This window comes from Pyrus communis, chromosome 12 (genome assembly GCF_963583255.1).
Source record: "Pyrus communis chromosome 12, drPyrComm1.1, whole genome shotgun sequence".
In the NCBI taxonomy this organism is placed as follows: Eukaryota; Viridiplantae; Streptophyta; class Magnoliopsida; order Rosales; family Rosaceae; genus Pyrus; species Pyrus communis.
In genome coordinates this window covers 1044726-1072483 of record NC_084814.1, presented here as the reverse complement: position 1 = coordinate 1072483, position 27758 = coordinate 1044726, and the positions used below count along the sequence as shown (strand labels likewise).

General features: G+C 36.2%; 4 protein-coding genes across 6 annotated transcripts; 3 read left to right on the top strand and 1 right to left on the bottom strand.

The window, feature by feature from the left end:
* The first annotated feature begins 1440 nt into the window (after positions 1-1440).
* Positions 1441-3849, top strand: LOC137711680 (CASP-like protein 2A1). Its single transcript, XM_068450941.1, has 3 exons — positions 1441-1679; positions 3064-3181; positions 3318-3849. Exons 1-3 carry the CDS (start codon positions 1456-1458, stop codon positions 3594-3596), a joined length of 621 nt encoding a protein of 206 aa, XP_068307042.1. The 5' UTR covers positions 1441-1455; the 3' UTR covers positions 3597-3849.
* A 10570-nt stretch (positions 3850-14419) lies between these two features.
* LOC137711535 (protein MODIFYING WALL LIGNIN-2) lies at positions 14420-17005 on the top strand. The gene is made up of 3 exons (XM_068450782.1): positions 14420-14774; positions 14903-15153; positions 16570-17005. Exons 1-3 carry the CDS (start codon positions 14670-14672, stop codon positions 16817-16819), a joined length of 606 nt encoding a protein of 201 aa, XP_068306883.1. The 5' UTR covers positions 14420-14669; the 3' UTR covers positions 16820-17005.
* Positions 17006-17113: 108 nt separating this feature from the next.
* On the bottom strand, positions 17114-22435 carry LOC137711534 (decapping 5-like protein). Of its 2 annotated transcripts, XM_068450781.1 has the most exons (8): positions 22203-22435; positions 21100-21200; positions 20128-20199; positions 19532-20000; positions 19149-19429; positions 17838-18041; positions 17635-17742; positions 17114-17527 (listed from the first exon to the last, which is right to left on the bottom strand). In XM_068450781.1, the coding sequence occupies exons 1-8, from the start codon at positions 22330-22332 to the stop codon at positions 17378-17380; spliced, it is 1515 nt and encodes a 504-aa protein (XP_068306882.1). In that variant the 5' UTR covers positions 22333-22435; the 3' UTR covers positions 17114-17377. The 2 variants fall into 2 exon arrangements, with proteins under 2 accessions (XP_068306882.1, XP_068306881.1); XM_068450780.1 differs by having other exon boundaries at positions 19149-20000.
* Positions 22436-23153: 718 nt separating this feature from the next.
* Positions 23154-27433, top strand: LOC137711368 (uncharacterized). Of its 2 annotated transcripts, XR_011065053.1 has the most exons (7): positions 23154-23282; positions 24760-24962; positions 25090-25257; positions 25794-25904; positions 26333-26399; positions 26490-26972; positions 27177-27433. XR_011065053.1 is itself a non-coding variant. In XM_068450599.1 (6 exons), the coding sequence occupies exons 2-6, from the start codon at positions 24789-24791 to the stop codon at positions 26780-26782; spliced, it is 813 nt and encodes a 270-aa protein (XP_068306700.1). In that variant the 5' UTR covers positions 23154-23282; positions 24760-24788; the 3' UTR covers positions 26783-27157. The 2 variants fall into 2 exon arrangements, 1 of the variants encoding a protein (XP_068306700.1); XM_068450599.1 differs by lacking the exon at positions 27177-27433 and having other exon boundaries at positions 26490-27157.
* Positions 27434-27758: the final 325 nt, after the last annotated feature.

Genomic DNA, 27758 nt, shown 5'->3' with positions numbered 1-27758 from the left:
CAGTTTATCCAGGTTGTTGTTTGTCCGGTGCACCATTCCCATGTTGTAGGCATTGATTGTACAGGTGACAAGTTTGAGTAGATTACGAGAAGTTGGTAGGGGTAGCAGTGCAAAGATCAAAGACTTGGAGCGTTTAGGTTACCCCTTTATCCTCCCTTGTACTATTTCTTTTGGGACTCTCTTTTGTGCACCATGGGCTTGTCTTGGCCTAACGAGGGTTGTGTTTTTTTTAGTGTACAAACTTGTATATATTTTGTAGGGGTGAACCCACTATCATATTTAATTTGGGATATTAGTTATAGTTATTCCATTCCGTATCTTACGTGAGATTTAATATCTCATACGTTCTCGTGTCACGTGTCGATCCTTGATGTATGTATTGGTCACACGGGGGCCAACATGCTCTAATAATATTAAGAAAGTTTAGATTACTATAAAATCAATTGAGAATATGGGAAGTAACTCAACTACTTATAAGCATATGTAAGGTCCCTCATGGCCCAATTACTTTCGTTGTTCTTAAAATCATTTTCAAAGAAAATCTCTTAAGAATATACATATATATATATTAATATCAAATATTCAAAATCCTGTTTGATTAAATTTTTTAAAAAATATTTTCTTTTTGTTTAAATTCAAACTATCTTGAGCAAAAATTGGAAGAAAGAAAGGATCGGGAAAGAGAGAAGCTCGAGAGAGAGGAAATAATGGGCAAGGAGAGAGAAAGGCAAGGAGATGGCGAGGAAGTGAGGAGAGAGAAGAAAGAGAGGGTAATGAGAGAGAGCAGATAAAAAGACAGTGAGAAGAAGAGAGAGATAAGATAGAGGGTGAGGATGTGAGAAGAGTGAATGGGAGGGTGAGGAGAGGAAAAGCAGAAAGGGACTGAGAGAGAGAGCAGAAAATGATAGAAAACCTCTATAAACTTATTTTTAGTGTAAAAAAAAAACCTATATTTTTAAGTTTGTGGTGAATCTAATTTTTAAAAAGTTCTACGAACAAGAATTCAAGGAGTAAAATTCAAAACGTTTTTTAGTTTTAAAAGTTGAACTTAAGTAGGATATCAAATAAATCATCATTTGTTTGATGTGTGATTGATACTTTCAAAAAAAAGAAAAAAAAACAAAAAGGGGTCCGTAGAGCATCCCTCCGTTCTATGTGATCAGTTAAACTTGGTGAAGTTATGTGCGAGTTCTTATCGTACGTTTGGTACGTGTGTGTATGGAAATGCGCGGTGACCCTTAATGGCATTGATTGCTGTCCACACCCACTCCGCAATTAAAATTCCATTAATAAAGTAGCTAGCGGCTAGTTTTTTTATTTTTATTTGTTTTTTTTTTAGAACTGCTAGCAGCTAGTTAAGACATGAAGGAGGTCCTCAAAAACCAAAGAGGCAAGCAAGCTGGGGATCAGGGAGAAGAGAAACTATCAAACCAGGCAAAGCAACAGAAATAGAAGATGAATATGGTAGATAAGGAAGCAGCTCCAACCTCTCCAATGGAAGTGGTGGGGACGGGGCCCAGAGACGAAGATGGGAGCAGCAGCAGCAGCTTGCGGACGGCAGAGACGTTGCTTCGGCTGCTGCCAATTGCTCCTTGCGTGGTGGCTCTTGTGGTCATGCTTCACGACTCCCAGACCAATGACTTTGGCTCTCTTTCCTATTCCCATCTCGGAGCTTTCAGGTATGTATGTACACACACACACACACACACACAGAGACATATATATGCTCTCCATCTTATATATCACCAGATTTTAATCCTTTTCTTGTAAGTCTTTAGAATAATGTTAGAATCAAAGTTGAAAATCTTCAAGTTCACATGCACTGTGACAGAAACAATACTCAATCTAAATATGATTAACTGCTGCCACAAGCCATATCTGAAGGATCAATTTTTTTTTAGACTAATTACTATAATTTATTTAATTTATTGTCCATGATAACCGTGAATATAATGGAAAGAATAATAGTTGTGTTCCACTCGTAGGGGGAATCTACTTGCCCATCACTTATAATTCACGTAGATGAACTTCATAATCAGATCCGTTCATACACTTTATCATCATCTAAAGATCATATCTGCAAAAGATTATTCAATTTGGAGATCCATCCATGATTGTCAAATCAATCGACGGTTTTAGTAACAAGTAGCATCTTCATAATGAACCGTCCATTTGTTTGATGTATATGAATAATTAAATGATCTTCAAATTGAATGACTTCTTGCAAATATGATCTTTAAATGATGATAAAGTGCATGAACAGTTCCGATTAAAAATTTCATATGGCAAAGATACGTTTATTATAAGTGGAGAGACAAATAGGTCCTTGTGGAAAACACACGCATCATCCTAATGGAAATTAGTGATTTTAGACTGAAGATTACAATTACTGGAACCAACTAGCTAGTCTAATGATATTTAATTGATCACACGTCTAAGCGAGATGTTTCAAGTATGACTCTCATAGATGATGAAGACATATATATTTGTGTCGAGTTTGATACTAAGTTATGGATGATCATTGTGTGGCTTACCTAGCATAATATCCCCTAACTTTAGAGTAGAACATCGTTATGATACACTAGATTTAGCTTTGGAATACTCAGCTATTAGTTCTCTTCCTGGATTTAAACCAAATTCGTCATCATATTGGTTACCAATAGAACTCCCACAAATGATATTCATGTGAGATGGCTTTCTTTTTCCGCTATTGCCAGGGTGAATGGTAACTCATTAATCACCCAATCGTACTGAAAACACATGGCATGTGAAAGAGGAATAGGCCTCTAAAAAAAATACAATCCATAAACTGTGAAGGTCCACGACCACGACTCTTCAACCCATGATGAGGAACCCGATGAACGCGACACCATTAGGAAGATGAAGTTGTTGAAGAAACATTACCAGGCGGATTTTACTTTATATATATTTTTAAATGATTGTTAACTCTACTGTTTAATCTTTTTATATAAGTTTTTTAATTAATTTAAAGTAAATATAACTAAGAACACAGTTAGAACTTTGTCATCTTAAATCATTGTAAAGATGATATGGATGTTGCAGGTATTTGGTGAATGCCAATGGCATTTGTGCCGGTTATTCTTTTCTCTCCGCTATCATTGCAGCCAAGGCTCGTGCGGCCACCAAGTGTCAAGCCTGGACTTTCTTCTTCCTTGATCATGTAATTAACTCGTTTCATGTATTTTTTACTTTTGGAAGCTGTTATTCACACTATTTACCGTCTATAATAAAAGTTCTATTTCCCATCTCTTGGACTTTTAATGAAGTTTGTGTAAACTATAATGTTACACGCCCAGGTGCTCACTTACTTAGTTCTGGCTGCCGGAGCTGCGTCAATGGAGGTGCTTTATTTGGCATACAAGGGCGATTCAGCCGTAAACTGGAGTGCAGCTTGTGAATCTTTTGGTGGATTCTGTCACAAAGCCACAATTTCTGTTGCCATTACATTTGTGGCGGTGACTTGCTATGCACTCATTTCACTCATTTCCTCCTATAAACTCTTCAGCAAGTATGATGCTCCTGACCCTGTCGCCAACCCCATCAAGGGCATTCAGACCGCCACCTTCCGCGCTTGATCGCCGGCCAGTCACCGCCACTCACTCTCTCCTTAATTCACTACCAGCCCTTTTTCAAATTTGGTCTTGGTTTACTGCCGGGTACATGTTTATTGAATGATAAAGAAGTTACATGGCTTGTTTGTGACATTTGATGGTTATCATGTGTTTGGATTACTGCCTATGTTTCTTGAATTTCCAATCAGTAATACAAAGACCTATATTAGTAGTGATCTGTAACTAAATGCTTTAGGACCCTAATAGCTTATTTAGAGGGAATCACGTAGGGGCTTTTTTTTTTTTTTTTTGGCCCACCAGCCCTTTGCCTTTAAATTTTTTTCACGATTTTATTTAGAATAATGTTAGGTAGATCAAGATTTTAAAATAAATTTACAAATTAGATGATGTGTCGCCAATAAGAAATAAACATGTTAATCAATACTTAAGTAATAATTCAATCATCAAATACCACATTATTTGCTTTGCAAAATTGAGTTTAAAATTTTGATTCTCCTAACATTACCCTCTATTTAACCGACCTATTAAATATAAATTTTTGTTAAAATGAGCTATATCACCCCATTCGCTCTCCATTGGAGATGACCTTAGAATCCTCAATCATGTCACATTAGTTTGATCTCGATTCCTCTAACTTGAAATTGTTGTGCCTTTCGGTTCAATTAAACTAAATTTGTAATGCAGCTGCCATGTCGCAATTAGTCCCTATCATACCTACTGCCCATGGACCTGATGGAAAAGTCGTTGTGCCCCCATGCAAATCACCTCTTTCCACATGTGGTGGATTTTTCCTTATGATTTGAAAGGAGGCGACACTCTTTTTAGATTCTTAAAAACCCTCTTGTTTATGAAATTCGGATCGCGGAATTGAATAAATACACGAAATTTATGAATAAGATTAAACATGTGTGAGATATTAAAAATAATGTGTTTATTATATCCCAATATGAAATTCTATATATATTAAAAAGCTTTTTAATCAAAATGATCATTGAGATTTGCATAACACATCACTTTGGTCATTGAGATTGAAAATCAATAGAAATGGTCCCTGAAATTGTTCACCATCCATTATTTTGGTCCTTCGATTAAAAACTTGTTAAGTGTCCCAGAGCTCTTGGCCGGAAGTTTGGGCAATTTTCAAAGTTTCGTAACTCAATCTTTTCTTAACCAAATTCGACCCATAATATATCAAAACGAAGATAGGAAAGTGTAGAACAAGATTATACCTTTTAGAAGCCCAATTACTACCAGATATGACCAAAAAATAGCCTGAAAGGTGACTGGTCTGCAGAAAAATTGGAAAATTCGCCGGAAATTGGGTAAACTTTAAACGTTCATAACTTCTTCAATACTCAACGAAATTGAGTGATTCAAAAATAAAAAACATACTTCTCAATGAGAAAAAGAGAATGGTACCTTTTTTATGGCTAATTTGCAGTGGTTTGGGTGGAAAACGGCTCGCAAGTGGCTAACTCAAGACCAAGACAACCACTGTCAATCTGTTTTCCGTCCAAACCACGCTGAGTTAGTCGTCGAGAAAGGTAACATTCTATTCGTCTCATGTAGAAGTATGATTTTCGTTTTTGAATCACTTGATTTCGTTGAGTATTGAAGAAGTTATGAACGTTTAAAGTTTACCCAGTTTCCAGCGAGTTTTTGAGTTTTCCTGCGGATCAGTCACCTTTTAGGCTATTTTTCGGCCGTCTCCGACAACCATTGGAATTCCATATAGGTATAATCTTGTTCTACACTTTCCTATCTTTATTTTGATATATTATGGGTCAAATTTGGTTAAAAAACGATTGAGTTACGAAGCTTTGAAAATTGCTCAAACTTTTTGCCAAGAGTTCCGGGACACTTAACGGAGTTTTTAACGGAAGGACCAAAATAATGGATGGTGGACAATCTCAGAGACCATTTCTATTAATTTTCAATCTCAGGAACCAAAGTGATGTGTTATGCAAATCTCATGGACTATTTTGGCTAAAAAACCATATTAAAACCCAGTTTGGCAGCTAATTTACTGTTCCTAATAACAGTTAAAGGACGGATTTGCCCCTCTTCAAACGTTCTTTCCCTCCTTTGTTTTACGGTGGTACAGTGAAAATACTAAAATGCCCAGTTTTAGGGGTGGTGCGCTCGCAGCTTTCTTCCTCCACCTCTTCCTTCTTGCTCCAGTCCGAATCGACACGCCCACCACCTTTTCCTTCTGGTTGCAGTTCGAATCCACGCGACAACCTGCTCATCCAAATCAATTTCACCACCCATATTCTTCCACATCGTTCTAAACTCAAAACCTAGATCGCAGTTACTCACCCAAAACCCAGACAACCGCCGCCACCACTTCATCCACCACAACGTTTTACAAATTTCTCTTGACTGAAGGCAAGCGAAAATTGCCCTCTTCATCTCCTCAAGTAAATTTGATTAATAGATTAATTTCCCCCAATTCTTTTTTGGTTTCAAATTTACATCGATTGCTAGGCTTTTGGAAGGGTGTATGGGTTTGGGTAATTTTCATATTATTTTGGGAGTTTTGCCCACTTAAGGTGGAGCTTTTGTAGATAGATATTGGCTCTCTGGGTAAAGTTCTTGCCGTTTCAAAATGTTGAGGAGGCCATGGAAACTAAACTAATTGATTAAGTTAAAAAAAATTATTTGATAATTTTGGCATTTGAAATTGAATGGCATTGATTTTTTATTTTTTTTCACAGATTTTGGAATGACGAGATGAGCCGTAGGTTGGCATATTATTGTGGTCTTGAATGATATTTTGGTTCCCTAAAAAATGTATTTTGTAGGGAACCAAAAAGAGGAAGACAATGTGTAAATATGCTTGGTTATTCAGATACGAAGTTTTTTACTTGATTGCCCGAACTGGACTTACAATTACAATTAACCAAATGTTGATTGGCTAGTCTGTCCAGGTTCAGTTAGAATTAACTCCATAACTTTGCTGAACATGCAGGAAATGGAATTCATATACAACATGTGAGGGCAGATGGAGACACTCTAGATGTTGAATCTACGAAAAGTAATTAAGAGCTGTGTAGACACTAGACATGCAAATGGTAATGCAGCATTCCATGAAGCAGGAAGTTCATTCAGGTTCGAAGTCTCGTTCATGTTTTATGGTTCTCCATCAGATGTTTTTTTTTGTCATTTCTAGAGTCTAGACTATTAACACGATGACGCCTCAATACATTAAGCTTGAGTATTAAATATAATTGTGAGAAGACGTTGTATTTGAAGAGTTTGTCGTCATTATAATTTCTTTCGTTTAATATGAAGTTATAAATATGTAGCCTTCAAACTCTGAAATAGGTGGAAAATGAATTTAAGGGTGGCAGTAGACTATTCAGTACATTTGATACGTATTATATGTGCTGTTTATGTTGTTGAATCCAAGATAACTGCAAAAGTGGAACCATAGTATGGTCGCATCTTTCTAACTTATGTCATTTTTCTGCAGCTTTCTTCCTTCCTTTCGGATTTAAGAAATAACATCCCTGAAGCACATGTCTTCTTGACGACCGATGGCTACTCCTTAGACGTATTTGTGGTGGATGGATGACTTGTTGAGGTAGTTTTCTTTTATGATATAACGTGTTTATCGTCATTCACTATATCATTTCTACTGTTAGAGTTTTGTATCTTAAAATTTTACGTGTTATTATATTATTAAATGAATAATGTCCTATACACGAAACGTTGGATGGCCTTTCTTAAAATATATGCTGCTACAATATGCCTATTTTTGTTGGCTATGGATTTTGCCTATACTGCAAACTGTTTATGTGCTTTCTTTTTGTATGCATGGATGAACTCGTTTTAGTCAGTGTTGATTTCTGACCTGTAATATGGATTGTTGTTGTGATTACAAGTTAGTTTTATACTCATTTTAACAATTATGTATCGAAGTTAATATCTTGCTTGGAGTTTACATTTTTTTGCACATGATGCCAAAAAGGAATAGGAATAGCAAAATAAATTTAATGGTGTTAACTACATTGAAATACCATGTTAACCTATGAATCTATGAAAGATTGAAGAAAGAAATAATGGCAGAAAGATGAACAAGGAAAGAAGATGAAGGAAATGCTCTCTGTATTTATCACAATAGTCGAATACAACTCAACAGAAAATGATCTCTAAAACTTTCTTTTTATAGTCATTAGGCCTATTGCAAAATACCCAAATACCCTCACTAACGCCTCTAACTAACTCAATCATATGGTTATTACTCCCCCCTCAAACTAAACTTGGAGTATCCAAGTGAAGTTTGAACTAACTAGGTATTTGAGATTGATCTGGAACTGCGAGAGCAAGATATCTGCCATGCTTCAAGAATTAACCTGCTGCAAACAAGAAAGCACCCACTGACATCTTTGTAACTGCTAACCAAAACCTCTGCCCACCCCATTATCATCACACAAGGCTACAACTTTTGCTGTTGGTGAAGCCATGATGAAAGCCACAAGTACAATCTAGCTTTATCGTTAACATACCCAACAGATTTTCGACTTTGAACTGAGAAGCCATAGTAACACACTCACTGTATATGCAAATTACCCCTCCTAAATCTTTACAGAGACTGACACCAAATCAACCAAGGAGAATGACACTCCAAGAAACCAAATCAACCAAGGAGATTGACACTCCTGATAGCTTCCTAAATCTTCCCAGATACCAAAATTAACCAAGGAGAATGATACTCTAAGAAATCAACATTATAGGCTGTTATAAGCTTTTGAACAATTCAAACCCAATAAAGAGAGTAGAATTTCAGTGAGGCAGAGAGACAGAATTGGACACCATAAAAATTGCACAGTTCATGGTTCGAAAATCCAGCAAACCAAATGAAGTCCATGACAAACACTGATCTTGGAGCCATGAAGAATCTTGAACCCAAATATCACACTAATATCCCAGAAAAGACTCACAAGAAAGATGAACAAGCGGAGTGTAAATTCAATATACCACACTTTGGCTATCGACCTTACTAATTGACAAAATAGCAAACAATTTCTTACTGAAACATTTAATCAAACATATTATGTGCACTGTGAAAACCAGAAATCAAGAACCTGATCAGAACTTCAATCTTGAGCCAAAGCACGCAGAGGAAGCAAACCAAAAACCTTGGCGAATCAATCTACCAACTAGCATTGAGAAAACCAAGACTGAGCAAAACCCAAGTGAGAAATAGCGGTGGGTTTGTCTCTAAACGTTGCAGTTCGGCTTCCCTTGAGGACCCACGAAGCTGGTTTGGTCAGGCACTCATTGATTTTCTTATCTAAACTCAACAAACCCAGTTGTGTCCGGCGAATAATCTCTCTTTTTCCGGTCACATTCCTATGGATTTAATCAGCAAGAACACCGGAGCGGTGACTCCTATGAAAAACCAACATGGGTCTCGATCCAAGAAACATGACAACTCGAGATACACTGAGAATTCGAACCCCAATGTTTCCCCTACGTCGAAATAGGCGGCAAAGTCCCAAAAGACGGCTGAGCAGAAGCAGGGCCGCCACACATTGGTGGTTGAAGCAAAGGGGAATGATCGCTGTCTCTTATCAAAACCAAGGTTGAAGACGGATTTTGACGAAATATCACTTCCTGAGGACAATTTTACCGACGAAGCAACACAAGATTCTGTGAACTTTAGAAGACCCAAAGAACAATCGCGGAAGCACCGAATATCTAATGAGAATTTGGAAAGAAACTAAGCTAGAAACATATGAAAAAAAAAAAAAGGAAATGGAACCACCAGAATCAAAGGCGTAAGCCTGGTGGCTCCGATACCATGTTAACTACATTGAATTACCATGCTAACCTATGAATCATGAAATATTGAAGAAAGAAACAATGGCAAAAAGATGAACAAGGAAAGAAGATGAAGGAAATGCTCTCTGTATTTATCACAATAGTCGAATACAACTCAACAGAAAATGATCTCTACAACTTCCTTTTTATAGTCATTGGGCCTATTGCAAAAGACCCAAATACCCTCACTAACACCTCTAACTAACTCAATCATATGGTTATTAAATAATACAATATCATACTTCTGCACTCCCGTAGCGGAACGCGGGCGTTTTTGCTCGGTATAAGTTAGATTAAATGGTACAATATCATACTTCTGCACTCCCTGTAGTGGAACGCGGACGTTTTTGCTCGGTATAAGTTAGTGAACATAATGGCAGGTAGAAGACTATGGTGATCCTTTTTAGATAGAACATGTTGATTTGTAGTTCTCTGTGAACATCATCTGTACTTGCTTTGTTCTGTGAAGATTATTTGTGTTGCTATTCTTTCCTAGAAATTTTCTGCATGTTAATGCTCTTATATTGTTTTAGAATATACTGTCATAATGTTATCTTCCTAGAAAATCAGGAATGTGTATGAGTTCTTTTTCGGCTTGCTTTCTGATTACACACTCTCTTTCTCTTTCGGGTATCTGCTTTTGCTTTTCTCTCTTCATATTTTGTTTGTATGAAAGTCCATCCTTTTAGTCGTTGATGTCTACATTTTTGGTTGTACATAGAACTCTTAACGTAGAGTCAGTAAAATGCAGGTGCAAACTGAATGAGCTAATTAATGTGGGAAACTTTTGGAAATGTATATAACTGTAACTTAGAAATCTTTGCTTTAGTATTGCACATATGCTCTTGATGTAAATAGAATTTAAATGTAGCTTAAAGACTTATTTTACCATGTTGGTTTAGTCGTTCTGTTATTTTTTGAATTATTTAGATGAATGTATTGATTTGTGGTTTCAGGTGATTTTTAGAAGTAAAATACTATGTATTAAGTGTATAGTGATATATGTGTTTATGAATGCAATTAAGCTGCTGGTGGCTTTTGAGTATCAATTCATTATTGTGTGCTGTTATCCAAATTCATTTTTTTTTATTATTTTTTTATTTTTGGGAAATGATTCATAGTTGCTATAAACTACGAATTTAAAACCCGCAGCGGAACGCGGCACTTTCGCTCGTTGATACTAATCTACCAAGAGGGCAATGGGAAAACTAGTGGGCATGACCCCATAAAATAGTCGTGGGCATGTGCGAGAAAACTAGTGGGCATGGCCCATGGAAAAAACTAACCGGCATAATATAGAATAAGATCGACTCATCAGAATTAAAGGGGCATTGCCCTTAGCAAACAGGTAGGGGAACACGAGTCATATTGATGGTGCTGCTATGAAAGAGATTAATGGTTCTTCAGAGGGTTTTTTTGGTTGTAGTTGTGGTGTTGGCCAAGAGGATCCTCTTTCTCTTTTGTTGTTCTGTTTGGCCGAGGAAGTCTTGAACCGAGGTCTTTTAGATATGCAAGACCTTTTGTAAAAAGCGCTCGCGAGAGGTCGTCGTTCATAGAGAGCACTCAAGAGAGGTGGCCATTCGTAAAGCACTTTGGAGAGGTGGTCTTCTGGAGTGCTTCCACTTGGAGGAAGTGGTCATCCCATGTGGTTTTTTGGAGAGCTGGCCACTAAAGAGTTGACCATTAGAGTCGACTGCTAGAAAGCTGACCACTTAGGCCGATTCAAATTAAGTATGTGTGAACTTTATGTACTTCCTTTCTTATTATTTTATTGTCATTTTTTATATTCTCACACTTCACATTCTTGAATTAATTCCTCATACATTTATTTTCATCTATAGGCCAGCAAATCAATAAAATGCATAGATCAATCCTAACCACCCTTGACCCCAAAGGGAGTTGAAGGACTTAAACAAAGAGGAGGTTCCTTGCTTGGTCAAATAGTCATCTAGTCAAAAGTTAAATTTGTGGCGCGCATCAATTTTTCATTCTATCAAGCCAAATTCGTGGCTTGGTGGTTACAATCCAACAATGACAAAAATTCTCGTCAACGACCATCCTGCTAAATTAGGGGAAACACTTACATAGCAAACTAATGGATCGTTTGATGATCATTTTGTTTTTATTTTCAGTTTATTTTTTTAAATTAAAAACTTGCTTGATAATTGTTTTTAGTTTTCAAACCAAAATAATAAAGCTAGTTCGGCCATGTGATCTCACTTTTGGTTTTGGGCCTTCCCTTTATGTGTGTTGCCCATTGTAATCCTCAGAATACCAGTTTTGACCTTATATCTTAGAGCTACTTTCGCAACTCTCTTTATCAAACACTTTAATGGAATATAAAAAAGTTCTCATCCTCCTAACTGAAAACGCATAAATTTTTCTTCTTTTCACTTTCATTTTGCCAACTGTGGGTTATGCACTTTATCTTTCTTTATTTCAACGATTTCTACTTAACAAATATGCAATCAGTCAATTATAAGCATGCATCAAGTTCAAACACAGTGGCGAATGTACACTGAAATGAAGATGATCCCAGGATCATTTAGAGTTCGGAAAATGCATGCTAATGTCTTCCGAAGACTTTTGAACGTTTGGTAAGGGTCAGTTATGAACCAACCAGTGTTTGATGTAACATATGCCTAACATATGTTAGCAGGTTGTGTCGAAAGCATCCGATAAATTCTATCAACAACATTCATTAAATCGTTTCTACATGTGTCGATATTTGTTAACATTACGTAACAAACAATGTTTGACTGATAACAACAAAACCATCAAATATTTGACAAAATGCGTCACCTAAAAAATTGATATATTTTGGCGCACTTCGCGTTGTGTTTTTATTAAACAATTTGGACCTTAACACTAAACCCCCAATATTTGAATCCCAAATCCGTTACTGTTCAACTAAAATATTAAATCGTACCGTGATTCATGTGGTTGGAAATGAAAACTTGAAGGAACTTTAAGGAATAATGAAAGCAACCTCCGTGGAAGCATCAATGCCTACAAATAGAGAATTGTAGTCTATCCAACTTAAGTGCGGTTCTACAGACAGTGGATCCCACCCGTACACTACTGACCAGGGAGAGATGGAGATAGTCCAAGTAATCTCTTATTCTATTTTCTTTTTCTTATAAGGGGTAAATTCTTATTTGACTTGGAGCATAATGGTTTGGGATAAAAGTCAAATGAAAAACACCCAAAAAATAAAGCCACAAAACTTGCATAAATAAATATATATAGTTCAAGTTTATATCTTTCAATTTACATATTTTCGCAAGCCAAGCCACAAGATTTAAAACTTAGAACAACTTATAAGTCTAAATAAATATTACCATCACCACCTACGGCACGTTTACATAAAAGTAATCAGAATCAAAACGCGGAATTGAATTTCGATTATAGAGTACTTCAATGTTTACGAATATCAAGAGTGAAAAAGTTGGTGGATCTATGTGAAATTTGGAATCCTACTATGAAATTTAGAGGAATTGGATTTATTTCATTTAGGTAATATGGGTGCTGGAGTCATAATGGATTTTTCCTCCCCATTATACTCTCACTTATTTCTAAAATTTCAAGATTGCACTTCACATTAACCCAACACCACCAATCGTTCCTCAGTTCATTATGAAATTCAATAATGATAATAACAGTAATTAAGCCACCTAGTACTACAATCTAGTGTTATTTCTCTTTCACTTGTAAGTGTGAGATCTTATGTTTGATTCTTGCCAAAGGCGAATTTGTACCACATTATTACTAGCTTATTGTGAGGCTAAGCCCACCCCTCCCCTTTAATGTAGATAATATCGATTGTTCAAAAAAAATGTGAGAGCTCTTATGTTATTCTTGCCAATGGCAAATTTGAAACTCATTATTATGGCTAACCCAGTGTGAGGCTTAACCAACTCCCCCACCCTCAGTGTAAATAAATATTGTTTTTTTTTTTTCAAAAAAAAAAAACTATAATTGAAATCGAATTAAATAATCAAATTTCGTTGTGTTTAATATTAAGTGAATACAGGCATTTAACATTTTTTTTCTATTATTTAGTATATTTAACCAAAAAAATAGTGTATAAAATAATTGTTTTCAACCAAGGCATTTTAGTAATTATCTTGATTTCCATTTCGATTCGGTGAATTAGTAAACCGTTTATATGGAATCTACACCACTTGCATTCTTATTCTAGAAAAAAAAAATTAATAAACAACTTCAACATCCTCTCCATCCCAATTCCTCCTCAATTCCCCTCCTCCCATTACAAATTAGTAAACGAGTTACTAATACAACCAGCGTTGCTATAAGATGCATTGCATCTAGTCTTGTAAGAGAATGCAGAACGAATGATGGATATGTGAAAAACTTAATTTTAGCCATCTATATGCTTTAGATAACGAACAAAAGTGCCAATTGAACAATCATGGCTAAAAACAACTGAAGAAAATTACAACAAACTACAAATGCAAGGTGGATCAACTAAATATATTAAAAAATACGAAATTTAGAAATAAGGATTTGGAGGAATGATTGGATTGAGGAATTAGTCAAAAAAGGGGATGGAGAACTTCAATTTGTCATGGCTCATAAGTCATAGAAAAAGAGTATTGAGAGAGAGATTTTCGTCTCTTAATTTATTTTACTTTTTTATCCATTTAATTTAAAATAAAAGTGTGAAAAAAGTGGTCAATAATTGTTTTTTCTTTTTTAAACAAACAATATTATTTACATTAAAATGGTAAACTTAGTCTTAAGGGCTAGCAATAATGTGATCCAAATCCGTTTTTAATGAGAATCGAATTCACTTATAAGTGAAGAAGAATAGAACTAGATAATATTACTAAGTGTCAACAAATGCCTTTTATTTCAAATCTTGGATGAGATGCATATCTGATTAGAGAAGCCCTTCTAAAAATAAAAAATTTAATGGGATGTTGTTTTGTCCTGTCCAAAGCTTGGAAAATATTCCAAACCCATCCAAATACGTTTTGGAATGGGCACCTCTCCTTCCAAGCAATCAAAGACTTGTTGCAAGTAAGTCTCAACGACTACAGAGCAAGACTGGTACCTACTGTCTGTCTCTACCACCTAACGCTACACAAAGCCCACCACCACCCCACTTTTCTATGCCCTTTTGTATAATCTCCGTCTCCTCCTCCTCCTCCTCCTCTTCCGTGGCTCCACCTCCGCCTCGTCCTCCTCTGCCTCTTTTTGTTTCGAGCAGCCTTCTCGACTCTCATGGCGAAACACCAATATGAGTTGGTGTTAACTCTTCTTGTGGTTGCCTCCCTTGGCATCGTCTCCTTCGTTTCATGCATAGCCGCCGAGATTAAGCGAACGAAGGTACGTACATACATACACACACACACATACATACATAACACATACGGTTTGATCATGACAATGAATGGTTATTGCTTGATTTAATTAGGGGTTAATTTCTTGATTAACTCTGGGGTTTAATTTTGCAGGAAGACGAGCTCAAGTTGTTGGGAAGAATGTGTTATTTGCCAGAAAGTCAGGCATTTGGGTTCGGAGTTGCGGCCTTGATATGTTTGCTTGCTGCCCAGATGGTCGGAAATTTGATTTTTTGCAGTTATGTTTGTTCAAGAGATGAGAAGAAGAAGAAGATGATGAAGGGTACGTCTTCTACCACTGCTACAACCACCAGCTCCAAAGCCAAAAGACCGACTGTTTCGATGGCTCTTTTGTCCATTTCTTGGTGGGTGTTCAATCTCCTCAATTTTCCTTCTTTGTTTACAGTTAATTACTTGGATCTTTTCCACGCAATCTAATAAAATATAGCTGACCGCTATAGTTCCAAACTCAACACTTCTCCGTGCTCCGTTTGACTAGACTAAATGGTTATTTACGCGATTTTATTAAAGAGATGTTATTAGTACTCCGAAAATGTCGTTTGATATTTTTTTATGTACAAGTTTTCTCTTGTGATTTTGTACACAAACAGGTCAAGATGATATTTTTTAAGTGTCAATAATTGTTACCGATCAAATTAAATAAACAGAGTCATAAATAATTTAGAATCCCATATATCAACCAACCTTCTCATTCGAACATTTTAATTCTATTTTCTTGGCTCTCCTTCGCATACGGTAATATTGTATGATCATAAAAAAAAGGTCTACATTCTTAGTCAATAAAGATGCCAAAAATCAACCAAACCTCTCTTTTTTCGTCAAAAGATACCATTTAAAAACCGTCTACCCTGTCAATCAACTGCTGAAGTTTCGGTGGTTAGGTCCATTGTTCCTTGCATCATAGTGTTGCTGCATATTGAAATTTTAATTGCCATGGTTCCGCTGCATAATATTTGATTGATTGACATAGTTGATTTTTAAGGTGGATTCGATTTGAATCGTCGTGCAACATTGTAATAAGAAAATGAGAAGTTCAAAATGAGGCAAAAGACCATAATAGTACTTCTCGATGTGGGTCATGTAAACTGAAGTAGTTTTGAGGGGTGACAATATTTTAAAAATAATTATTATAATAATATTAGTCGTTGATGTACAAATCGGATTAACTTCAGAACAACGTGAAGTGTCAATGAGTGACCTTCGTAAGGGTGTTTTGGTCATTAAATGTAGATGATATGTAAAGAGACTAAAGATAAAAAAATAAAAATAAAAAGAAAATACAAGGTGTATGTAATTCATCTTAAATTTGGCTACATTTACAATAGAGGAATTCTAATTCATTATAGAGTGTTTACATAATGCAAGGGTTCAAGCATAATTGTCATTAGTAAAACATAAAGTTGATTAAGGATTGTTAGATGAGACGAAGCTTATCTAGAGTATCATGTTGTCTTCCGCAATCGATGTGGAACTCTAGTGATTTTATTCTGGTGTTGACACGTCGCATTGTAATTGATTTCCTAGTTAGACTCATTTGCTTCAGCAAGGGTGTCTCAACACGAACTCTTCAATAGATCTCCCAATATATAGTTGACCGGTACTTGGTAATTTTAGGGTTAGTGAAATAAGGTACAAACATTAATAATTCCTAAGAAGATGGACGTCAGACTCGATCTCAGAACCACTAAGATCTGATATGAGCAAAGTGCCGATTAAAATGGTAAATTTTGAATGACCATTGACTATTGTTGCGCTTGCAGGATGAGCTTTGTAATAGGAGGGACATTGCTGAGCACGGCAACTAGCATGAGCAGAGAGCAGCAGTACGGACGAGGATGGCTGGATGGGGAATGCTACTTGGTTAGACAAGGAATCTATATTGGTTCAGGGATACTCATCCTCATTGCAATCGGTTGCACACTCGCCCTAATCATCGTCACCGCGACGAGGAGCCGAGTTGAAGATGGCTTTAAAGTAAAAGACCAAAGCACAAATAGTGGATTGCCCTAATAGATAAGAAATTTCTCTTCACCCACCTAATAGATAAGACATTTCTCTTCACCCACTACATTCCGCGTTCAAACCCTTCCCCTCCCCCTCCCCCTAGTCTAGCTTAGAATAGAAATATCGCTTGTAATCAAAAGTTTTTTTTTTTGGGTCAAAGCTTCTAATCAAAAGTTAAAGAGCAGCAAGATGGATATAAAGTTGTAGTCAAACACATATGTATACGGTTTCAACTATTACAAATATAGAGACACAAGATCAAACCCAAGCTAATGCTGGGGGGAGAGAGAGAGAGAGAGGCACAACTACACCAGAATTTGATTTCTCTTTTTACCAATTGTATCATGGACAATATTTGCACAAAAAAGGCCAGCTCATGGGCACTAAAAAGGCATGAACCAGTCCGGTTGGTGGTAGTTCTAAAACTCCTCTAAAAAACAAGAAAATCTCAAGATGTCCACAACATTTACCTTTGGGATTCGATGCTCATGTCAAGAACGAGGAGGTAAAAGGAAGCTAAAGAGAACCATAGACCGCAAGTGAACATTGAAGCACGATCCAGCATTAGAAGGGCATATTGCCACCGCGTCCCCTCCCTCCATAGCCATATCCATAACCCCTTCCCCACTGATATGGACCCCGGTAATTCCCACCACGCCCAGAAGCATAACCACCATAACCAAGATTAGATCTCTGCTGGAAATTGCCAAATGTCTGGGGCAGAAATATTAAAACTAAATTAATATATCACTCAACAGCAACTTACGATCACTTTCTGATTTAATATTCAACCAAAAAACAAATAAAATAGAGTGGCAAACCTCAGTATCCTGCTTCATTCTCTCAGAAAACCTATGTCCGTTTCTTCCTCCACGGTTGACTGAACTACATGAAATTGTGTCAAAGAACTCATCCTTGTTATATGCAGGCTGGATGAAACAAAGAAAGAAAAATGATTAATTCAAAGCTCAACATTTGCATTCAACCGCTAAACCATCCAGTATATACAAAATCCGTGTCCTACCTTTGTGTTGGGTACCAGGCCACCTTCATTCTCATCCAAACATTGACCAGTTCCACTAGTTCCACTAGTTCCACTGTCATCCACTCTTTCTGTTGAATGTCTTTGTTTGTCCTGTCCTAGGTATCCCCACACTTCATCCTTCTTAAACTTCTCGTTCATCGCTAGAAAATCAAACTCCTCAGTGAACTGTGTAGAGTATGGAGACTGCAAAAGATAAAACAATGAAAATATTACCAGAAGTCCTATTTTATCCAGGAAACAGCTAGAACTAAGGATAACCAGAATACCCTTCCGCTTCCATTCATATTTCCAATAGGATAAACAGCTAGAACTTAGGATAATCAGAATATGCTTCCGCTTCTATTCATATTTTCAATAAGATAAGCAAGGAAAATGACATGCATATTTTCCTCTAACCACAGCCAATGATCAAGCTAACTGATAAAATTGGAATCCTAAAAAGGGTAACAATCCATGTAGATACCAAATGCAAAATAGCATGACGACAGGATCATAAATGCACTTCAAAATGTGCAAGACGCTTCCATTACTATTTAATTGCATACATCTACATCACGTAGAGAAATATGTAATTCAGAATGCAAATGCACACTTCTGAGATATCCAATAAAACATCATTTTCAAAAGCTAGGTACCAAACAGTGCAAACCAAAAGCAGCATGGTTCAAAGTAGAAATCACTTATTCTCTCCATCCATCCCTTCCACACATGACATGCATGCACACACCCAATACAAGTACGAACAATTCAACTTGTAAATTCCTTCTTTCCCTCCCTCAATGGCAGAGATGAGTGCGATGTGCGCACACCCGCACCAGCAAGCAAAAACCGCAAACAAACATGAAAGTTATATATGCTGCCAAGAGCTTAGTGAGATCTTTACAAGCATGTGGGCATGTACCCACACCAACATTTAAGTACTTTTGAATTTATACCGTACTTACAGTAGTTAAAAGCATTTGATCGTCTAAAAGCACTCATTTTCTTAATTCTAATAGTCAAAATTTCCTAGGAACATCTCACACTGTATAAGGTCAAAAAAGAAAATATCTTATCAATTACTAAATTAAGAGGACACTTTGGCAATTGTTCCAAAGCACATAAATGGAATAAACATCAGGTCTAAACCTAAGACGCAGAAGTTCACAGAGCCCTTGTTAGAAAAGCGGCACCACATTTGTACATTGGAAAACACAATCATTTGCAATGGAAAACGAAAAAATATAGGGGATTGAAAAGACAAACTTAGTTATCATAAAGTTTATGAAAAAATGCTACTTTCAATCTCACCTGTTGGGTAGAAGTGGGCAGTGGCAACAATGGTGCTTGAGTTGTGGGAGGAGGAATCATGGATATAGAACTAGATGAGGTTGGCATCAAAGTGCCCATTAAGTGTGATCTAGAGGGTGCCAATTGATCAGGGGTTAACAAAGATGGGGGTGGTGTTAGCAAGGGACCTAGATCAGAACCCACAGAAAACGATCCTGGATAAGGCATGGATTGAGCAGGTAGAACTGGTACTGGATCAGAAACAGCTTTCGTAACAATTTGTGTTTCACTTATATCCAAGTCTTGGTGAGGTGAAGGAAACAAAGGCATAGTTAGTCGGCTAGCATTTAGAGGTGTAAAATGAGATGGTAAAGGTACCTGTGAAGCCAAAGATGAAGGCATACCAAGAGAAGAAAAAGTTACAGGAGTAACAGAGGCGGAAAAGTTTGGATGTACAAAAGTTGGTGCAGAAGAAGAAATTACGGGGGTAAGACATTCCGATCCATTTGCCATGCCAAAAGCTGTAGAGGACTGATTTCCAGGTGCCTTATTTTGCACTGTCAAGGGATGTGATATTGCAGATGAAGACTGCAAGGGAATATGGTTATGTGGATGGTCAGACATATTAAGTGATGCACCATTGTATCCTTGCCAATACATTGGAAAAGAAAGTGCTGGAGGACTGGGAAGTTGAGTAGAAGAGGTATTTCCTGATGGACCAACATCGGTTCCATAATGATAAGGCAATACACCGATATGTTGTCCTCTACTAGTCAAAGCTGGGGTATCCTGCCAATGAGTTATTTCTGTCAAGCTTTTACCTCCAACTAAGGCTGATGGTGGAGAACCTACAGGCGCCCCAGCATAGTGCGACTGCAAATTAAAAAATCAATTAAATATATGAAATCATATTTTCTAATAGACTCAAAGAGATTATAATTGCCTATGTACTTTTACGTATGAGCATCGTACACACAGGTACTTAACCAAATGTCAATACCTGTATAATAGCAGGATCTTCGTGAATGTGTTCTTCCCTTTGAGATGACGGGGGGGGCTTAACTTGTAAATCCTACAATTGTGAAAACAAGAGAATTATCAATACATGTATGATGCAATCTACAAAATTTATCACCCCAGCAAACTCATCTGTTTACAAAGTCTAGGAACAGTTTCATCACAATTGGATCTCATTCATAAAAATCCTCTCTAGAACAACAAAAAAATGTATGTCTGTGTGTGAGAGAGAGGGAGAGTTAACTGAAGTATCATTCCATGCCACATAAGAAAACTTATAGAACAAAGGAGGGCAGAACTGGTAAAAGATGATATTAAACTCAAAGGTGATCCCTAGCTCAAAAGGGCACAACACATATTGAAAGCAATGAAAAGCGAAAAAAAGGGATGACACATCCAATGATTTACATACAACATATAGAAAGAAAAAAAACCAACTAAAATGCCACACAGAATATTGCATGCTTCAGAAAATAAACTATTATGTCAAATCTTTCGTTCATATCCCCAAAATTTTCCAATAGATTTAGCATCATTCATGTGCACACAAGTTTCTTAGTTTCCACACTAACAAAGGAACGCAATTTTGTTCAAAGATCCACACTTTCTTCTCCTATTATATAGTTAATCATACTAATCTTATGAATATTAGTTTCTTTGATTTCTCTTCTCTTCTTCAATCTCTATCATATGTTCATCTCTGTTTCCCCCTACTTTCTATTCTTTGTATACTTCTTTTCTTGTTCTTTATGATATAAAGAAAATTTGCTAATGAAGACTGGAAATAAACAAAAATACAAAGTAAAAAAAAAAAATAATAATTGTTTCGTCCCTAGCAACATAAACCAAGAACTAGCCAAAATAAAGCAACTCAACTTTATATGGAGCGATAAATGTATAAAAGAAAGAAGATAAGATTAAACAGTTAATCAAGTATATAATGTTTCCCTCTTACCTTGATGTCAGTTGCTCTAAATAGAATATACTCATACACCGTATCAGTTGGAGGAACTTGTGGGCCATCCTTCTTTCGCCCCTCTGTTCCATATGCTCTAACTGCAACATCATACAGAACTTAATACATTTACAATGTTTGACTTCCCAACTATAGAAGACAAAAAACCAAATTATAACTATGTAAAGAGTTGTTTTAGCAAAATTTCATGTCAGAAAATACATACAGGATGTAAATACTTGTGGAATTTTTTAGAACAGTAATATGTTCTATATGAACACAGGTTGTAGACATAGTAGAAAAGATAAATTTCACTTCAAACGCTCCTAGTGTATATTTGACTATTACTATATAGAAACCTTATGAACATTGTACAATGTTAACCAACCGAACATTAATAAAAAATTTAACCCCTAGTACTGTAACTTTCATACGTCCACTCAATATAAAAGAGGTCAATAAGGAAGAAAATTAGATCCAATTCAGTATATTGAGGTATGTCACAAATTGATGACGGGGTTATATTTCACTCCAACATAAGTAATGAACATAGCAAACATCTACCTCTCTCTCTCTCTCTGCCAGACGAATGATTGTTTAACATTCAAACAATTCGATCATCTTCATCAAATAACGACTTAATGAGTCCAAAAGCTGGATGTATGTTTCAAACTTAAAATGGAATTATCACCAAGTTCAACATAAGTTATGAATACAGAAAACCTCTCCCCGACGGATGAATAACAATTTAACCTTAGATGAAAAAGTATACAATCTTCATCAAATGACAATTTCCAAAAGCGTTCTTCTCGAGCATATAGCAGATCAAAAATTTTTACAATTATAAATCGATTAGACTGGATTGATCTTTCAAACACTGTTTTCTTCAACCTCACAGAAAGATTTCCAAACCAAACATACTTATATGCATAGAGAGATTTGGGGACCGAAAAAACTAAACCCTAGGCGATCCACGAGTACGGATTCAAATGGGCATCGAATCAACCAATGCACATATCTACATATACATATACAGATTACATATGTGTGTATAAATGTGCAGAGATTGCAGATATAGGAAGAAATGGAAGCGCGAGACGCACCGTTTTTGAGGCCGATGGAGGAGTCTTGGACGCTGAGGAAGTAGAGAACACCTTCGTAACGTATCTCGTACTTGGAGATTAGGGTGATGAGACTGCCAATGTACGATTCCCCAGATTCAGTCGACGCCATTGACGAGGGAAATGAAATGAAGTTTTTCTCAGAGCCGTTGCGGTTTTTTCGAATTAGGGTTAGGGCTTTGTCTCTCTCTCTCTCTCTCTCTCTTTCCTTTCCTGCGAATTGTGAAAGGTTGGCTTAAAAGCGCCAAAACCTTAGGGGTAGTTTGTTATTCTATTTCGGTATTTCCCTGCCGAACTTGTGAATCACTTTGTAAATATAATTTTTGCTGAGTAATTCTAATTAGGCCAACTTTTTTGTCATAAGAAATAAAAACGTTAATTTTTTTTTTGGAAAACTAACAAAAAGTTCTCAAAAACTTTAGTTTTAATGAAAATGACAAAATAAAAGTGTAAGTAAATAGTAACAGGAGTGGTGTAAGTAAATAGTAATAAGAGTGGCTTTTTAAGGTAAAAATGTCATTTTCGTTAAAAGTGAACAATACTAAAAGTTTTTCATTAAGATTCTTTTTTTTTAAACAAAAAATTTGGACGATTTCTCGATTTATGTCATCCTTACATAGGAAAGAAATAACTGAACTTTAATAAAAATGGTTTGTCTAGCAAAAATCAATAAATGTGAGATCGTTTAATAACTGAACTTTATATAAATGGTCGAAGGTAGTAAAAACATTACAAACTATTTGTTTATAAACTTTATATAGTTGATTAACTAAACAATTTTGATTTAAAAAATAATCTTTACAAGACAACTCATAATATAAATAGTTTTGATGATAAGCATAAAAATTTATAAATTGATTGGAAAACCAGCAAAGCATTCCTCAATTAACTACTAATTGAAGGGCAGTCTTGTAAATCACGAAAAGTTTAATCCTAATCATTAAACCCTATGCGACTCGCTCTTGTTACTCTCTCAGTTTCCTCCCTCGCCGTCTCAGTCCTCGGCAAACCAAGCAATCGCAAACAAAGCACCACTCACATTTTCTGGGTCACTTTTCTCAGGTAATTTTCTTCCTAAAAATCTCGATTTCCTTACAATGTATTTAGCTGCTGAGAAAATTCATGTCTTGCCTTTGTGTTTATCTATGTGTAGAGAAAATCTTTAATTGGGTTTTTATTTCTTCTGGAATTTGTTGGGTTCAAAACCTTCTTATTGGTTCTGCTTATTAGCTAAATTATATCTGTGAAGATTAATTTTGACGCATTTTCCTTTATTTTCTGTGAAAATTAATGGGTATTATTTCAATAACTTCACCGTACACGACTTTGTCTTCTAATTTCTGATTTGTCTGGAATAAAAGTGCGACACCCGTTTGTTTAATCCTGAATTCAAGAAAATTCACAGCCTTCTAATTTTTTATTTTTCTGGAATAAAAGTGCGACACCCGTTTGTTTAACCCTGAATTCAAGAAAATGCACAGCCTATGAGTTTCTGGCATTCAATTTGTCAAAATTTAGCAAAAAAAAGGGGAACTTTAACGAAAAGTTTCTGATACTGTTCACTTTTAACGAAGAACCATATATTTACACTAAAAAGTTAATCCTGGTAATATTCACTTTACCTTTTATTTTGTCCTTATTGTTAAAACTCAAAGTTTTCAAACCCTTTTCATTAGTTTTCCTTAAAAAAAAAAGCCATTAACGAATTAAAGCTTGCTGCAATGTACAATTAGGTTACCTTCATTTAGGTATCTTCAGATGGTCAGACTTAATATCTGATATGCACACAAAGATTTGTTTAGTTAATTGTGTTCATATCGTACACATAGAGCGTGGAATTGTTTGAAGGTGAATAGACTTTGGAAGAGCATAAGCTAGATCTTATGGTCAGTAGCTAGATCCTTAATTTTTTATATGGTGAGAAATCTTGTGTTTGCTAGTTAGGTCTGGTCCTGCATATCTAATCTCTACTGTTTAATGGTAATTGTCGCCAAGTTTACCTTTTTAGTACTTAAACTGGAAGATGCAAAAAAGAATTGGATTTCATTTATGAATGAATCAGTTCCTTACTGGAAATCGCTAAGTTTACGCAGTGATTTATTTTGTGAATGCAAGTGACTACTCAGTTTCTACCCTAAAAATCAGATGTATGCATGTGTGAATATAATTGGGTGTATCTTTTTGTATGCAAGTGAATACTCTGTTGTGGGGTTAGGTTCACTACGCCTCCTTTGACTAGGTGTATCATTTTGTGTTTATTAATGAAAATTCATTCGCACTGTCTACTTCTTTTTAGAATCTTGTTATTTAGTTCATTTGTATGTTTTAAACATGTTTTGTAATTTTGGGCAAGTCTAAAGACTAACAAAGTTTCTATAAAAATTTGAATCTGGGGGAAAAAATGGAGTATGTAAGGTCAGCCCAGACCATTTTGAACCCTAGTTCAGCTAAACGTGGTGTTTGGCACATTTTATGTTGTTTTCTTTTTAATCTGTTTATTGGTTGATTTATTCTGCTCTATTTGTGTTTTTTTGGGTAGCGGGAGAATTCTTTTCTTTGGTTTAAGACATGGTGGGTTGGCAGAGGCATGTACAGTCCCTAATCCATCATGTTGGCAAAAGAGTGGAGAACCATGGTTGCACGTCTGCTGCAAACTTTTCTTCTTCTTCTCATTTTCTAAAAATCCAGACACCATCTTACCAAACCATCTCAAGGCCCCTTCATCAGTACTTTCAACACTTGGTAACGCACAAAACTCATCTTTCCATTTAATGTCGTATCTCTCGATTACAGGCTACAGCACCCTTTGGTTTTTCTCTCTCCTTTTGTATTAATTATCATATATCTTGTTCTCTTTCCATATCACAAGGGAATTTCCAGTTCAAGGAACTTGCTTGCAGATTCATCTGATGGAGCACCTCATCAATCTTCAGTCACTCCTCTCTCAGCTTCAAGTGGTGAAAAATTTGAAGAACAAAACCAGAAATCATCTTCTAGACCTTCACAAGTTCAATTTGTGTTAAAGGGCATGAATCAGGTTACCATATTCACACTTATTGCATCTTTTTGATGGTTTGTAACAGATTCTAAAGTTTTTTTTTTTTTTTTTTTTTTTTTGGTGTGGGGGGGGCGGGGGCGGGGGGTGTGGTGGGGGGTGGGGGTGCTATACATTAAAATGTGCATACCGGTTGGAACACTTCAATTCTATTCAAAGCTCTGTTAATGGGTCAGTTCCTTTAGGGTTGTTGAACAACTTAGAAGAGATGTTACATTCATATTGTTCATCTTGCTTTATTTATGGGTTAAGGTGGAAGTTCTGTATTTGGGAAAAGACTGCATTGCAAAACGGAAGTCTGCAGACATTCTTTATGTCAAGGGGAGGAATTCCTTTTTGTCGAAGTTTGTCAGTTTTTTCCCATTAAATGATATTTAAAGGCTGTATCTTCACATTAACATTAAAGATGCCTTGTTACCTATATGGCTGCTCTATAAGTTCTATGTTGGATGTTATTTTTAACTTTCCCCTTTTTCTGATCGTACATTTATTAGCTTTAGCTCACTGCCTCCTTGCAGAGCCCTAATAAGGTCAACTTGGTTGCTAAACTGGTTCGTGGTATGCGTGTTGAAGATGCATTACTGCAACTGCAAGTGACAGACAAGCAAGCTGCAAAAACTGTGTATCAGGTGATAGAGCCGTTCCACACTTTGTTGCGCTAGGAAGTCTTTTGATTAGAGAAATACTTGGTGTGTGTGTGTGTGTATATTTACATATAAGGATTGCAGGACTGATGGATGCAACTGAATTTATGACTTGTTAGAGGGCTGGAATGTGAGAGATGCACTTTCTAGTAGTATAATCTAGTGATTTCTCTTGCAAAATAATATTCCTTTCTTACAAAATTTAGATATCTTGTGAATTATTTGGTATTTGAATTTAAAGTTGTTTAGCCTTCGGTCTTTTTTACATAATTATGCTCATCTAGAACTCACGGATGAAGAAATGTCTAATATTTGGATGTGTTTCAGAGCCTCTAGAGGTATATATTTTTCCTTCAGAGTCATAACTTTTTATAACAGAATATTAACATTATGTAAGACGCTACTGTTTGCAGGCTCTTCACTCAGCCCGGGCAGATGCAACTTATAATCATGGGTTGGATCCAGACCGTCTTCTAGTTGGTAAATAATGCCAGTGCAGTAAAGTTTCCTCAATTTATAATATTGTTTTTCATAAAAATCAATCCTCACTGTTCTGGATTCTCTCCTCAGCTGGGGCCTTCGTTGGAAAGGGATTCTTGGGATTCCGCAAGAACAGACTTTACTACCATGGTAAAAGCAATGACGGAACTAAAGTGAGACCAAATTACCAACTAACGGTGACGCTAAGGGAGATTTATCCGGAAGAGGAGGAGGAGATAGCCAAACAGAGAGCTGACAATTTTCTCTATATCAAGAAACGCCTCAGGCTCACGAAGCAGGAAAATAAATTTGTTTCTCACCACCTTATCGGCAATCACAAAGGCAAAGGAAGTACCAGTCAACAAAGTGGTATGGCTTCGTGAGCAATCTTCCTTCCCATGCATGAACATTTTGAAAGAGTTTGGAGACGTTCGAGAGCTCCTCCTTTGTCCTTGCAATTCAATAAAATGTCGTGTAGAAGTGTGAAAAACCGAAGTGTCAAGAGTAGGATCAAGCCTTTGTCTCAGTTCCTGGTCGTGGCTGCATCCCGCGTGTTGTTTTAAATGCTTAGAGGTATTCCATCTCAAATCATCTCTCTCTTTAATTGGTGCATTCAGAGAATGTAGTTTTTACTTCTTTCACCTTGGCACTGGCCGTCGACAACTATTTTCACTAGATGTTTTGCTAAAGTAATATAGGAAGCAATTCCAAGTGCTTTTTCTACAAATATTTGGATTTTTAATAGAATTTTTTTTTTTTTTGGGTTCCTAATAAAAGCGCTTATGCTAAAAGCGAGATCAAGTGCTTCGTACAATAGTGATTTCAACCTGCCCTTCAGAACTCTCAGATCGTTACCTCTTGATTGGGTTGATCAAGTAGTGTTTGCTCAAATTAACGATCCTTGTAATTCCTTTTCGACTTTTTGATGGTTTCCTTTTAGTCTTGCATAATTGTAGGCTTGTTTTATTAACACCTCGCATATTGTTGATACATCTCACATACTTTACCATAATACCGTTGATGGTTTCCTTTTAGTATTTGCTCAATTTTAGTCTTGCATAATTGTAGGCTTGTTTTTTTAATTAAAATTTATCTTAATATACCTCACATACTTTACCATAATACCGTCTCACCCCACACTTTTAAAATACACACCACGTCTTTTTACATACATCCCACATTTCTACATACACCCTACATTTTCTACATACGCACCACATTACATAAACCCCACACTTTTCACATCTTAGGTGCAAATACATATTTTATTTTTTACTTTTGTATAATCACAAAACAATGAAACCAGTTTTAAAAGGTAGAATTTATGTAGAAAATTGGCCAAAATGCTTCCATGATTCA